We start from the raw sequence: 12,514 nt of genomic DNA, 5'->3' as shown, positions 1-12,514 counted from the left end.
CACGAGACATCCAAGAAACTGCTCCTTGCTGGAAGCAGGTGCACTCTGCCGGGACAAACACATGAAGAATTTAAAGTGCACAAAATTGCAGTGATGACAGGTAGCAGTCTAAATCACTACTGTGCTGCAATAGAGCATGTGAGCACAGCCATTAATCACTGTATGACAAGATGTAAATAAGTCTGTCTGGGGTCTCAAGTGCTTCCCAGCCCAGTGCACAAAATTACACTTTGCTTCGGGGAAAAAGGGCACTGCCTGTCCTGAGCTTTTGGTCGGCATTTTGTGCTCCCCAGGAGATCACAGGATTAGCAGGGCTATGCCGCCTGCTGCAGAGGCAAGTGGTAAACACCATTCCACCCGCACTCAGTACAACGCCGTTCTTGTTGGGCAGCAGGATTTAACTTTTGAACACAACACAGACTAATAAACTACAGTTACATACACCCTGCAAGACACACTGTAATAAAAATCCATCCCAAACCTTTACTAAGCCAGCCACTCCAGCAGCTACAACAGTTATGGAAGCATCAAAAAACCCCACAAGAAGTGCTAAGGACATCTGGGGAGGCACTTCAGGAGGAGAGAACAGAGGGAATGCCCACTAGAGCTGCCTCTGGAGGGAAGTTTAAGGGGGAGGAGGGAGAACATGCATGCAAAAATATTTTGTATTGACTTACAGTGTTTTGTCTGGCAGACAACAAGGCTGAAAATAGTTTATTCATACAATCTCCATCTCCCTCAGTGTCTGCATCTCAAAGCTATACGGCCACAGCAACTTGCTCCAGTAACTTCAGCTGCCTTACCTTCCTTGTTCATTTTAACACGTTTTTGATCTTGCAGTGATGTAATAGAGTCATTCTGTGTCCTGCACAGGGCTAGCAGCTTGCAAATGGGATTCTCCTTGTACAACTGAGGCCTTGGTACGTAGGTCACCGGTAAAAAATGCATGAAGCACTCTAGTCAGGTTTTGCATTAGCATGCACAGATTTGACACTTGCAGAAAGCATGTTTACAGCTGGACACGGACTGTCAGTACGCAGTCCACACGCAAAGAGGGCATTAATCAAGCTAATGTTTCCATCCAAGATCAACAGTTTAAGGCTGAATTGCTGCTTCTTGTCAGACCACACAAAGGTGTGGGTGTCACCATATTCCACCCACTCCTATCCCACAGGGGTTTGTTAAGTGTCTGCTCACATTCTAAAATTATTAAATCTGGAGCACAGATTGTCTTGTTAGGCATGTTCAATTCTTAGCCTACACTGGGACCCAGTGACCTGTTTTCATTTCAGAATATGTCTGCCAGCAAGACTTTCTCTGGTCCTCTCATTTCTTACCTTTTGAAGAGCCCTAATGAAAGCAATATATTGCCATAGTTTCTCTAGAAACTTATTCCAGTGGGTATGAAGGGTTGGGGATTATTATAAATCCGTTTGGACTGAAGTCCAGGTACTCTCTGCAAAAGCAAGGAATGTTCTCCTCTTCCTCCAACTCAGGAGGGTAAACCTGTGGCAGGTGCTACAGCTGTAACATTAGTCATGTTCAGGGTAAAGGGAACAGTGACATTTCAGGCACAGGAATTCTGGCCTCAAGTCTATTAGCATTAGTGTACAGATAAGGCACTGCAGAACCCGGACTCACGTTTTCAGGGGATTTAAAAAAAAATAACTGTGAAGCTGCTGCGTTAGACAAACAAACCTCCCCCTCACCACCATCACATCCTCTCCCCCCACAGAGTGATGAGGTACAGCAGTGCCTGCTCAGCCACCTTTACTGCACATATGGAAAGTTTGTTCTTTACTGCTGGGCAGCTGTTTCCGGTGTTGTTCATGAAAAGTTACAGAATTTTTGAAAACAACACGTTCCTGCCCACAGCCGAGCACCAGAGTCTTGCACAAGCACTGCTGGAGAGAGCAGAGGTAGCAAGTTCATTTCCGTGTGCAGAGGTGGGGCCAAGTGTGTTGTTTTTCTCACCAGCAGCTATACTCAGTCTTTCCCCACCAAGACAGCTGCCTCAGCATCAGGTCTGACAGGGAAAATGTGGCCAAAGAGGTAGTTTTGAAGAATATGGTGCTACACTTCAGCTGTTTGAGGGTCAAAGGATCTGATGCCCCTGCTCTTTTGATGGGAGGTCATTAATTCATCCTGTTGCTGTGGAACTAGATGATCCCTTCCCACCCAAACCATTACATGATACTGTGAATGAACAGAGTCTACAGATGTGTGTGTATGGATTAAGAGTCCAAACAAATGATTTATCTGGGGAGAGCGTTAAATGAGCACAGCAAACCTGTGAACAGGTAGAGACCGATCCGTTGAGAGCAGGACTTCTTGTGCTCGTCTCCTACTACTGCCTCCCTACCTCAGAGGGAGAGGTTGATTTGTCAAAAGTCTTCTGGCCTTTCTTAGCATGGGAGACAAAGCCTACTGTGTTATGTAGTCCAATTTATCAGGAAAACATGAAGCCATTTCAGCAGCAGTGATCATAAACAAGCCAATGCATGCAGAGCCGAATTAGATAAAGAAACAAAGCTTTCCCAGTGAGTAAGAGGCATACCACCCACCAAGGCAGTGCTTACATACACCAGCTTTATTAAACACAATAAAGGAAATTTAACGAAGTAATTATAAAGGAGCCCATATCTAGTTTAAAAAAAAAAAAAAAAAAAAAAAAGAGGGGGGAGGCAGGAACAGGGAAAGCACGAAAAACTATACTTGAATCCTGAAGAACCAGTCAGAACAGGAAGCCACATTCTCAATTTGGTTATTTAAGCTGTCAAAGAGTATTTCTGTTTCCAGTTCTTGAGCAAAGAAATCAGACAGGTGAAGGGGTAGGTTGATAAGCATCACAGAGAACAAAACCCTGCTTTTAAAGCTCGTTTGGTCAGTTGCCCATCATGATCAATGATTAGGCTTCTTAGTTGAGAATTCAACACCTATTTTGCAATATTATCACTTCATTAAACCCTTCCCTCACAAACCCCACACCCAATGATTGTATAGTTTACTTATCATTAAATCTTAGAGGGTCTGACACAAAGAGGTCAATGCTCAATTACACCCCTTTTACAGAGGCAGAAGCAAAGAAGACTGAAGGGACCCAAGCGGTGCTACCAGGGTAGAAAAAGGGACACAAGCAGCAACATCTATCACTCTGGTCTCTCAAAAAGCAACACTAATGTTGGACAGGGTAATGTGCTGAGACACAACTTTTCCTGAAACATCTTCTCCCACTGCCTCCTGCTTCCTGGAGAGCTGCCATCCATGTGCATTCAAGCAATTCAAGAGGAGCACTGAAGAACCTTGTTCTTCCAATGCAAAAACTATGATGCATCCTATTTGCACAGCAAGATGCTCTCCATGCAAACACTTACATCTCTACAAAAGTTAATCCAGACCCTTACAAGCTGTTACAGCACTGCTTTAAGTCCAGCAAGGAAGAAACATGCCTGAATGACACATGTGAGATCATAAAATAGGTGATGCATTACTTGAGTGACCTATGGAAAAGAAAGATTTAAATCCTCTGAACTGTCAAGAACACCCCCCTAATTTTACAGATGTTTTTGATGCAAAGATGCCAAAGAGCTGAATGGCAACAAGTTCAGAAACCCTGGCCCAGATTCTCAAAATACATTTAAGTGCCTGAAATCCATGCAAAGCTGAAAACTGAGGATTCATGTTTAACATTGAAGCGTTGTGAAGGTGCCCTATCAGGAAGGGGACTAGAATGGCTATTTTGGAGTTTCCCTTTCTATTTACAACAGGAATCTTTCTTAACTTAGATTCCTCTAGCTTAGAGTACCTGGTTCATGCTCAGCAGGAGACACAAGCACATAGGGAATCCTCAGGGCACCTCCTGGGCAACCCCTCCCTTTGCTGACCTCTGAAGGAGCACAATGAGGGCAGCTGTTCTGGGCTTGCTCCGTGCCGAGCAAACCCTTTTGGTGGCTGAACGATCTGACCCATCTCCACTCGTTTTACTTCCCAGTTTGTCTTTGCCTTGTTCCTCATTCTCCTCTGTTCACATGCTTAGAATGACAAATTAAAAGGACCTTTTCATAAGCATTCATGTTTCGAGTGAGCTCCCTGCTATTATGTTTACCTGGTAATTTGGGAATGCAACAATATTAGTCTGCTTGATCCTTCAGCCTAAAGATCACACCTAAAGTCCTTTTACATGTTACTGTGATCCACAGGTATGTAACTGGACTGGACTGAACATGTTGCCACCACAGACCTTGCAGTGAACTAGCCCTGCAGATACCTGTTACTAATAAAAATCAAATTTACTACAAGTGCTACCATTGCTCAGAGTTTGGTGATAAAACACCTGGTATTCAAACATGAAGACCACAGACCCACTTTAATGAACCGTGATGTGTGGCCCACAGAACTTTTTCTGGTGGTCAGCAGAGGTGGCAGATCAACAGAACCATTCTTTATCTTGGTATTACAATCTCCACAAGCAGCTGTAGTAAATGCCACAGAGCTAAGCTATCACTGAAAGGAAAGACAGAAAGATGGATTCAGGAAACACATTCTAAAGATAAGGTTCATACTACAAGAGTTTAGTAATCTCTGGCACGGATAAACAAGCTTTCCTGTACACCACACAGGCAATCCCCTCTTACTCAAGATCTGGAGTTAACAGTCTTGCACACCCATTAGAAGATCCAGCTGTCTTTCAGGTACCAACAAAATAAATGTTTAGCAGCTGCAGCAGCAAGCAAAGGAAGCACAAGGAAGGTTTAGTTCCTAGAACTCACAGCACATGGTTTTTGGAAATCTCTCTTGTAACACAGATAGGCTTTAAGGATAACCAGAAGTGTCAGGAGCCTGCCACAGGAGCACCAAACGGTGATGATACACATCTCCAAATGTCCCAACAGACACAGGATGCTGCAGATTCACACACCTCAAGTTGGACTGTAAATGTGCCTTCTGAAGTGCAGTCAACTCGGTATTACAGAATCACTCCCCCCTCTCTCCCAGGGAATAGCACACATCTGCCGTAACCCTCAGGTGGAGAGAAGCTTACAAAAATCAAGCAAGTTGGCTTAAAATTTAGTGAGCTGCTGCCCCATACAAGGAAACACATGCACAAATTCCACTTACTATCTAAACACCAACTTTTATACTGTTATAAACCATAAGCTCCTGCATCAGATCATGGTCTTCCGCTCCTAAAACAAAGGTATTTACTCACAGCTTGAAACCTTCAGGCATATTGGCACATCCAAGTGTTATCATGGCAATAATCTGATTTGCTTTCCTTCCCAGTTCACTCCTGGAAGGAACTATTTTGACTAAAAAAAACCAAACCAGAAGGTAAGCATACTTAGGCTGCAAGAAGTGTTGGTGGTTTGTTTTTTTTCTTTTTTCTTTTTAAACACCACCGTCCCACTTGAAGAGGGGAGGACAAGCACTTTTTTGAGAACATTTTCAGGTAACAAACACCAGATTTCAAGCAGGACCTTATCACTTTCTATGGCACCTGAAGGGAATGACAGGCTCCTCAGCTTTACCTAAGCAAACAGACTTTAGACTGACCAGAAGTTCAAAGAATTCCTCTGAAGTCCCCAGCAGACTCACTAGGCAATGCAGCTTACCCAATTTTATACGCAGCAGTTACTGTGCAGCCTCAAATACTGCATTTCAACAACCAGAGCTGTTTCAAGGCACACAGAACTGGTAAATTCAGAGTGTGGAAATAGAGGCACCATTTAAAACACAAACCCAGAAAGCGACTGGCAGATCCCAACAGCAAATCCAATGCAGACTGCAGCACCGCTGCTGCCCTGGACCTTGGAGATGTTTGTCAGCAAAACAAAGATGCTGAATCCTTGCAACCTTGGCACTCAACGCACAAAACCTGAATGTCAATACAACAGTTGGTGTAAACACAACTCAAAGCTCAATACACATGTGTTTTAGGTAAGTTTTACCAACTTTGAGATGATGCAAAGAGACTGTTAACACAGATGCTCCATTAAGAGTGTATTCAGCGTGGCAGCAGCAGGTCTGGGAACAGAAGGAGAAATGTGCAGGCCAGCTAGCTGTACAGACTCCAGATAGCCTAATAAAAATGTCTAGAAGGTAGCTATGAAGGTAATAAATGTAATAAATAGACTGTTCAGGACATCTGCTTATGCAGTACTCTTAGTCCCATTAGCCAAGAGTTAGACAGGCAACAAGGGCTGGCTCGATCAGGGAGTCCAGAGCAAGAACTTGGACCCACATCAAGGGTTTGGGGATCTCACCCATAAACAGCAAGAACAGTCACAGCTACAGCAGGGTACACAGACCCTCCTGGGCTTCCCTCAGAGCAGGGCTTCGGTGCGGGAAAAGAATTCCAGAAGCCAAGCTGATTTTCACCTATTGGCTCAGCTTCAGGTATTTGCAGTATTAATTTGTTATGTTTTTTAGTAACAGATAGAAGTCTTTATGAAAATTACGTCTGTCTTTGCTATACCCAAGTACGTTCCTCAGGTAGGAAAACAAACCGTTCCTCTTTGCATCAGTACAAGAGTTTGCCAGAAAATACTGTTTCAAGCATCTTCCAAGGCGAGCAGAGCACACATGAACTCTCTTTTCTGCACATCTAATGGCTCTTTCCAGCTTTTGGAGAAAAGCTTTAAGCAGATACTGCTAATTCACAAAGCAGAAAACTCCTCATTCCAAGATGGTGCTGGCAGAAACAGTCCTGTGGCGAGCGCAGACTTGTCATGTCGTTTGACTGCTCTGTAGAGCAGGTTTAAGTTTAAACAACATTTTCACACACTTCCTCTCCCCTGTCTGTGAGACTGGAGTCCATGCAATCACTGTCCTCTGTGGTGTTAGATCTTAAAGAGCACGAACAGGTCAGCAACCAGACAAATTATTTTTTTTAAAGTATGATGATCTTGATGTACCTACCTACAAGTTCAAGCTCCCGTTTGAAACTCATTTCTCTGCCTCTTTGGAGGATGTTTTAGACCCTTCACAGCCTCTGCTCAACAAGCACTAGTCACTCCTGCTGCCCTACTGCAAGTCTCTTCTGCATGTTCCCCTTTACCTTAATATATATCCCACAGCTCATCAGTGAGAAAAGATAAACAGCAGAAACCTAGCACAAGAAGCTATCTAGAAATTGCTAGCCACGGGACTAGTAATGCTATTGAGCTCGATCTGACTGGAACATTTGTCTCTTTTGAGACAGCAATCCCCAGACTGTGCAGAGACAAGGGGACTCAGGATGGAGATGAAGGCTGTACTCAGTGATCTTCAAGACTGATCACTGCAAAAATCTTCCGACACCAAACATGACTATGTGCTTATGCTTAGGTCTTAAGCTAATTCCCTTGCAAGTATTAACATCTCTATGCACTAACATCCCATTTAATAAATATTGAAAAGTTGTTTTATTAACCCAAACATGCTTTTAGCCACAGCAATACTCTTGCATTCACTGTCCAGTTAATGGGACGAGTTTGGGCACGCTTGATGCCAACCATGCTACCCCGAGGTAGCGTTTGAACAAATTTTACATGAGTGCAGGAGACAAAGAATCAGAATAATTTTAGAAATAGCAAAAATCCCATCCCAAACACTGACTAGCTACAGCCAGGTCTCCTGAATTATGCCTCTAGAGAACTTACCAGCCTGGCCTTGCCCAGGCAGGCAGCTCGGAATGTCAGGGTGCTGCAGAGCACTGTGTCGGTGACACTGCAGCTGGTAACATACCTTTGCTTTTAAAGCCAGACTCAGTCCATTGCCCTTTTACTGGCTGGATTTTTAATACCTACTACTTGTTATGTTACCTTGAAAACTGGGGATTAGATACACTCAAAAGCTGTTTATAGACATCTGCTGCTCCTCCACAGCAGGACTCCAGGTTGACTACTTACCATGTTTGACTATTATTTTTATCCTACTGTAATCAAACACATTTAACACCCACCCCCTTGTTTCTCTAAGGATCTTTGTTTCAGTAAGCTTTCTGGCCCCAGCAACAGGAGTCACGGAGTTCAGATCACCACATCAACAGCAGGTTGTCATTTCCTACCCCAGGAAGTTATTTAAAATATATTAAAAAATGCTTATTTCAAACCTAACCTACAATTGGTTTTAAGTGCCTACAACAATTAAATACCTCCCATCCCCTCCAGTACATTATGTATACTGAGATCAAGTCATGAGTTGATCTTGTGACTGCTGGAAGGCTGAGAGGGAAATTAAAAATCTGAGTTAAGCTGAGTTCAATTTGAGCTTTTGGGAATTCTGCTTTCCAGCTTTCCTCTCAGTCATGGAAGTTTTAAAATGAAGAAACAACAACTCTTAAATCATCATTTAGGAATAGAAGACTGAAGGAAACAGACCAGTCACCTTCCTCAGCCACACAATCGCAGGACTACACTGAAATCATGGGAATGTACAACTAGAACAGCTTTTTCTTTTGCAGATTCAACCAAGTTGGTCCCAAACCCAAAGACCCAATCTTGTTCAAGCCTTTTAAATACTAGAAATTACAGCTTCCGCTGCTACCTACTCACAGACAACATTAAGCAAAGAATTGTAAGAGCAAAAGAGCTCATAAAGGGAGAACAATTTCACCTTCACTTCCCCTTTACTCCCTCTGGGCGGAATCTTACACCTTTCATAAAATTTGACTGCAACATTTTAAGCCAAGAAAGTGCTCCTGGTGCTGGAGAAGTTACCTGGTACATACAGTTTTTTGCTTTTATTAAGTATAAGTGAAATAATTCTTTTGATGGCTTAAGAGTATAGGAGACAAAGCTCACAAGACTACCCTTAAAGCTATGACTTCATTACAGAGTCACATTAATACTTGTCACTGTTCAATCAGCTGAGTTTTAATGTTTTCTTGGTTTTTAGGAATAAGCATTTATCAAAAAAGTTTCTTCCTGAAGCAACTAAAATCAGCATTTACAAAAGGTGAACATCTCCATGCAAAACAATCCCAATTTAAAAAAAAAAAAAAAAAAAATCCCTGCAAATTCTCAGTGTTCTCTTAACCTTGGAGTAGATGTTTGACTATCTGTATCAGCAGCAAATACCCACCCATCCAGTGAACATGCTGTTTTAAGCAGCAGGTGCCCTTATGGCATAGGATCACCCTGTACTTCAGCTTCTTGAAGTATAACTTTTCACAGATCCCAAAGATGTACACAAGGGCCTAATCAGAAGAAAAAACACAGCTAGAGGATGACTATCACCGCTGAAGTCTCTCCTGTGATATTTCTGCTATCCAATTCAGCTCCTTTTTAGCCAGGGAACAAGAGTTTATCAGTATGGTTATTCCTCTCAGAGTATTCTGCTGATGGATGGAATCTTAATAACATATGACACTGGAGTGAGCTAAGGAACAACACAACCAGGATTTGGTCCTAAGATACAAGCAAAGTCTCCACATGCACAGAGAAGTGGAGCATCACCATCTTAGAACATGTCCGCAGGCAAGACACCCCTTCCTGGACAGAAACAACAGTTTGGATAATATACTCACTGACATCTTTGGAAATTGTTCCCCATATATATTTTTTAGCGTGTAATCTGACTTTTCCTGTTCCCTGCTGCAGCAACCCCTTTACTGGGAGCATCATTTAGGCCACAGTTAAATAGATTTTTCAGTACAGTACACATAGACCAGTTGTGTAACATTAGCAATGGGCAGAAAGTGATGTACGTTTGTAGAACATGCCAGAACAACAACAACAAAACCCCCTGTGGAACATTTCACACAGAAAGGTATCCTCGAGGACTCTTGCAAGCCTCAAGTGAGTCTTACCTTCTGGGCTGGGACCGGCATTCTTCTTCCCCACTGTCTGCCTCCTGCATACATAGGAAAGGAGAAAAAAAATAATATGCTTTAATATATGCAGAATCCAGACTTGCATTTCACTTGTTTGATTGCAGAAGGCAAAGGAAGCTCTCATTGCTCCTGCATGTAGCTGTCACTACAGAGGAACTCACTTTCTGCTCAGCTGTCACTTCATGTTCTCTCAAAACCCCTTTGAAAACTCAGAATTACAAGAATTTTTGCCACTGCAGGATTTAGCATGCTTTTGCATGGACTTCCAATGACCCCTGCCAAACAAGGTCGGCCGAGAGCCAAACACATAGTTTACTTCTGGGCAAAACACTCTGGCATTTTTACCACCTTTATATAGATCATATTAGTTCTTAGTCCAGTGTTAGCAACAAAGTAGAAGAATCAAAAAAACCAGCAAGGAATAAACTTGCCAAATAAGACTGGGTGGGCACAGATAGACTAGAAAGTAGAAATACTATGCTGCTTTAGATGCAAAATTAATATGCACAATCTCGAACGTGCTGTGGAATTTTACTAGGCCTACCTACTAAAGCCCAAAGCAATACCTCAGTAGAGAGATCTCAGCAATTAATTCTGCTTCACAGTACATTTACATATGCATTGACAGGCACTGGCAGGAGATGGGGTATAGGATCTCTTTTATCACTGAAAACTTACTGTGTCCGTATAGCTCTGGAGGAGCAAACACATTTTAAAGCACACCAAGTGTTTGGGTCAGGGCAGAGGCATCCCAAGAAAACTCAAGTTCAGCATGAAGTGACAAAGGAAGCAAAAAGATAATTTTGTTCCTAGCTTGCTTTGGGCTTCCCTCCTGCAGAAGATCTCCTCTCCCGTGAGCCCACCACTTGCTGGCGGGGTACGGTCCAACAGGAGTTGCACAGAATTGACCCACAGTGAAGAGCAAGAGCTCGGTATGGCACCATGTATTTTGGTCATTTTTTTCAAGACATAGACCAGCAAGTAGGTGGTTGCAAGAGACCTGTGCCACTGTGACAACAAGGTGTTAATGTTTTATTAATGAAGTCATGCATGGGCGCTTAATTCTCTGAAGTGTTTGGGGTTTTTTTTCCCTAACTGGTTAGAGAGCTCTTTTCTACCTGTTACCAAGTTCAAGCAGAGTTACTCCATTTCTCTCCTTTTTTGGTCACTCATCCCATCATCATTTAAGATGAACACATCCTCTTATGAGCGAAGATGCTGGCACATGTTGTATCATGGCAAAAGTAGAGTGAACTGTCACGTTCACTGCATTACTCCTGAACTCACTGGTCACTTTGTAATACTTCTGAAGACAAACACAAAATGATGCACTTCTACTGTAATTCCAAAAGGGGAAATCAGGGATAAAGAAAGTCCAGAGTTGTTTTTCTGTAAACACCCACAGAAGAACTGAAACCCTGAAGCCAGAATGTCAGCAGAGAGCGACAGTGTTTCACACAAGGATGAAGTTCAATTTATACCAACACATGGTGCTCTCCTCCCCAGCACAGCCCCCTGCCCCAGCGCCTCTGCAACAGGCTCTGATAACGTTCTCCCATGAACAACCCTGGGGGAGAAGGAAAACTACCCTTTTCTTCCTCTTCAGCTTGCTTCAGGATAGCAGTTTGGAAGATGTTTTATCATGCACACACTGTGGTCTGTTTTACATATCATGACACAAAGATAGAAACTAAGAAAAGGTGTGCAAGAGATTTCATGGGCTGGGGGAAGGCTGGGGGACAAGAGAAATGTCAATTCCAAATGGAGTCAGTGGAAAAAAAGGAAATGAGGAACTGCGCATCCCCAGGCCTCTCATTCAGCCTCACCAAAGAGGCCACGCACCTGCCTGCTGCCCAGGACAGGAGAGAAAGGGAAGGTTCTGCAATAGACACATTTACAAAATCAAGTGTTGAGCTCAGAGAAGGAGAGGAGTGGAAAAAATTAAGTTTCCATAAGATATCCATATAAACAGATTTTTTCCTGATAATCTTTTGCACTACATTCTTTGTGCTTACTGGATGCAAAGATCATATTCAGTTCATTGTTTAATACAGAATTAAATGCTGATATTCCCGCTGGATATTCTGTTTCTCTCATTTAAATTATCTGAATCTGTGAGATATAACTAGAAAGTGCACGCTTGCTACAGGTCCTCTAAGAACAGAGCTAGAACACCACCATGAATCAGTTCACTTGGAGCCACCTGCAACCACAAATTCAAGCTAAAACCTGCAAACCATCTACAACAAGCAAGAGCTGGCAGAAATACCTTCTACTCATCATACCTTAGAAATAGCTCAGCACCTCGGTGAGGAACATTCCTGACCCCTTCAAGGCAAAACCACTAATGAACTCCACAGTCAGAAGGGTGCAAATACACAGATGAAGAGCAGCCATCACATGAGCAGCCACAGAGCTCTTTCAGACCAGGGAGCCAAAATCTTGTTCCTGAGATGAAGTGTCAGCTGCATTCTCTGGCTGGCAGGAGAATCCGGGATGCTCTCTGGGGTACAGACCGGCCTTGCTAAAGAAGAATCCAATGGCACAGAGTCACTTTCTGTTATTGAAGCTTTTGCAATAACCACACTGGCTCAGGACCTATCTGAGCCAGGCTGTTTGTTGTCCACAGCTGCAGACACTGGACAGCTGTCCTGGCGATCTGTGCTCCCCACACAACCAAAGTCTCTACACATTTTGACT

At 43.1% G+C, this 12,514-nt stretch overlaps 1 protein-coding gene across 2 annotated transcripts in view; it reads right to left on the bottom strand.

Moving 5' to 3' along the window:
* SSH2 (slingshot protein phosphatase 2) overlaps positions 1-12,514 on the bottom strand; it is a 104,330-nt gene that overhangs the window by 58,677 nt on the left and 33,139 nt on the right. Inside the window, exons 1-2 of one of the 2 annotated variants that reach the window (XM_074923297.1) lie at positions 12,100-12,178; positions 9,791-9,834 (exon numbers count right to left, since the gene is read on the bottom strand). Coding sequence is in view for 1 of the 2 variants with exons in the window: in XM_074923299.1 (XP_074779400.1) it covers positions 9,791-9,834 (44 nt within the window). In the remaining variant the exon portion in view is untranslated. Of the gene's footprint in view, positions 1-9,790; positions 9,835-12,099; positions 12,179-12,514 lie in introns of those variants that run through there. The other variant, XM_074923299.1, reaches the window with a different exon arrangement.

The sequence above is a fragment of the Athene noctua genome, chromosome 19 (assembly GCF_965140245.1).
Source record: "Athene noctua chromosome 19, bAthNoc1.hap1.1, whole genome shotgun sequence".
Classification (NCBI taxonomy): Eukaryota; Metazoa; Chordata; class Aves; order Strigiformes; family Strigidae; genus Athene; species Athene noctua.
This window is presented reverse-complemented; position numbering and strand designations above follow the sequence as displayed.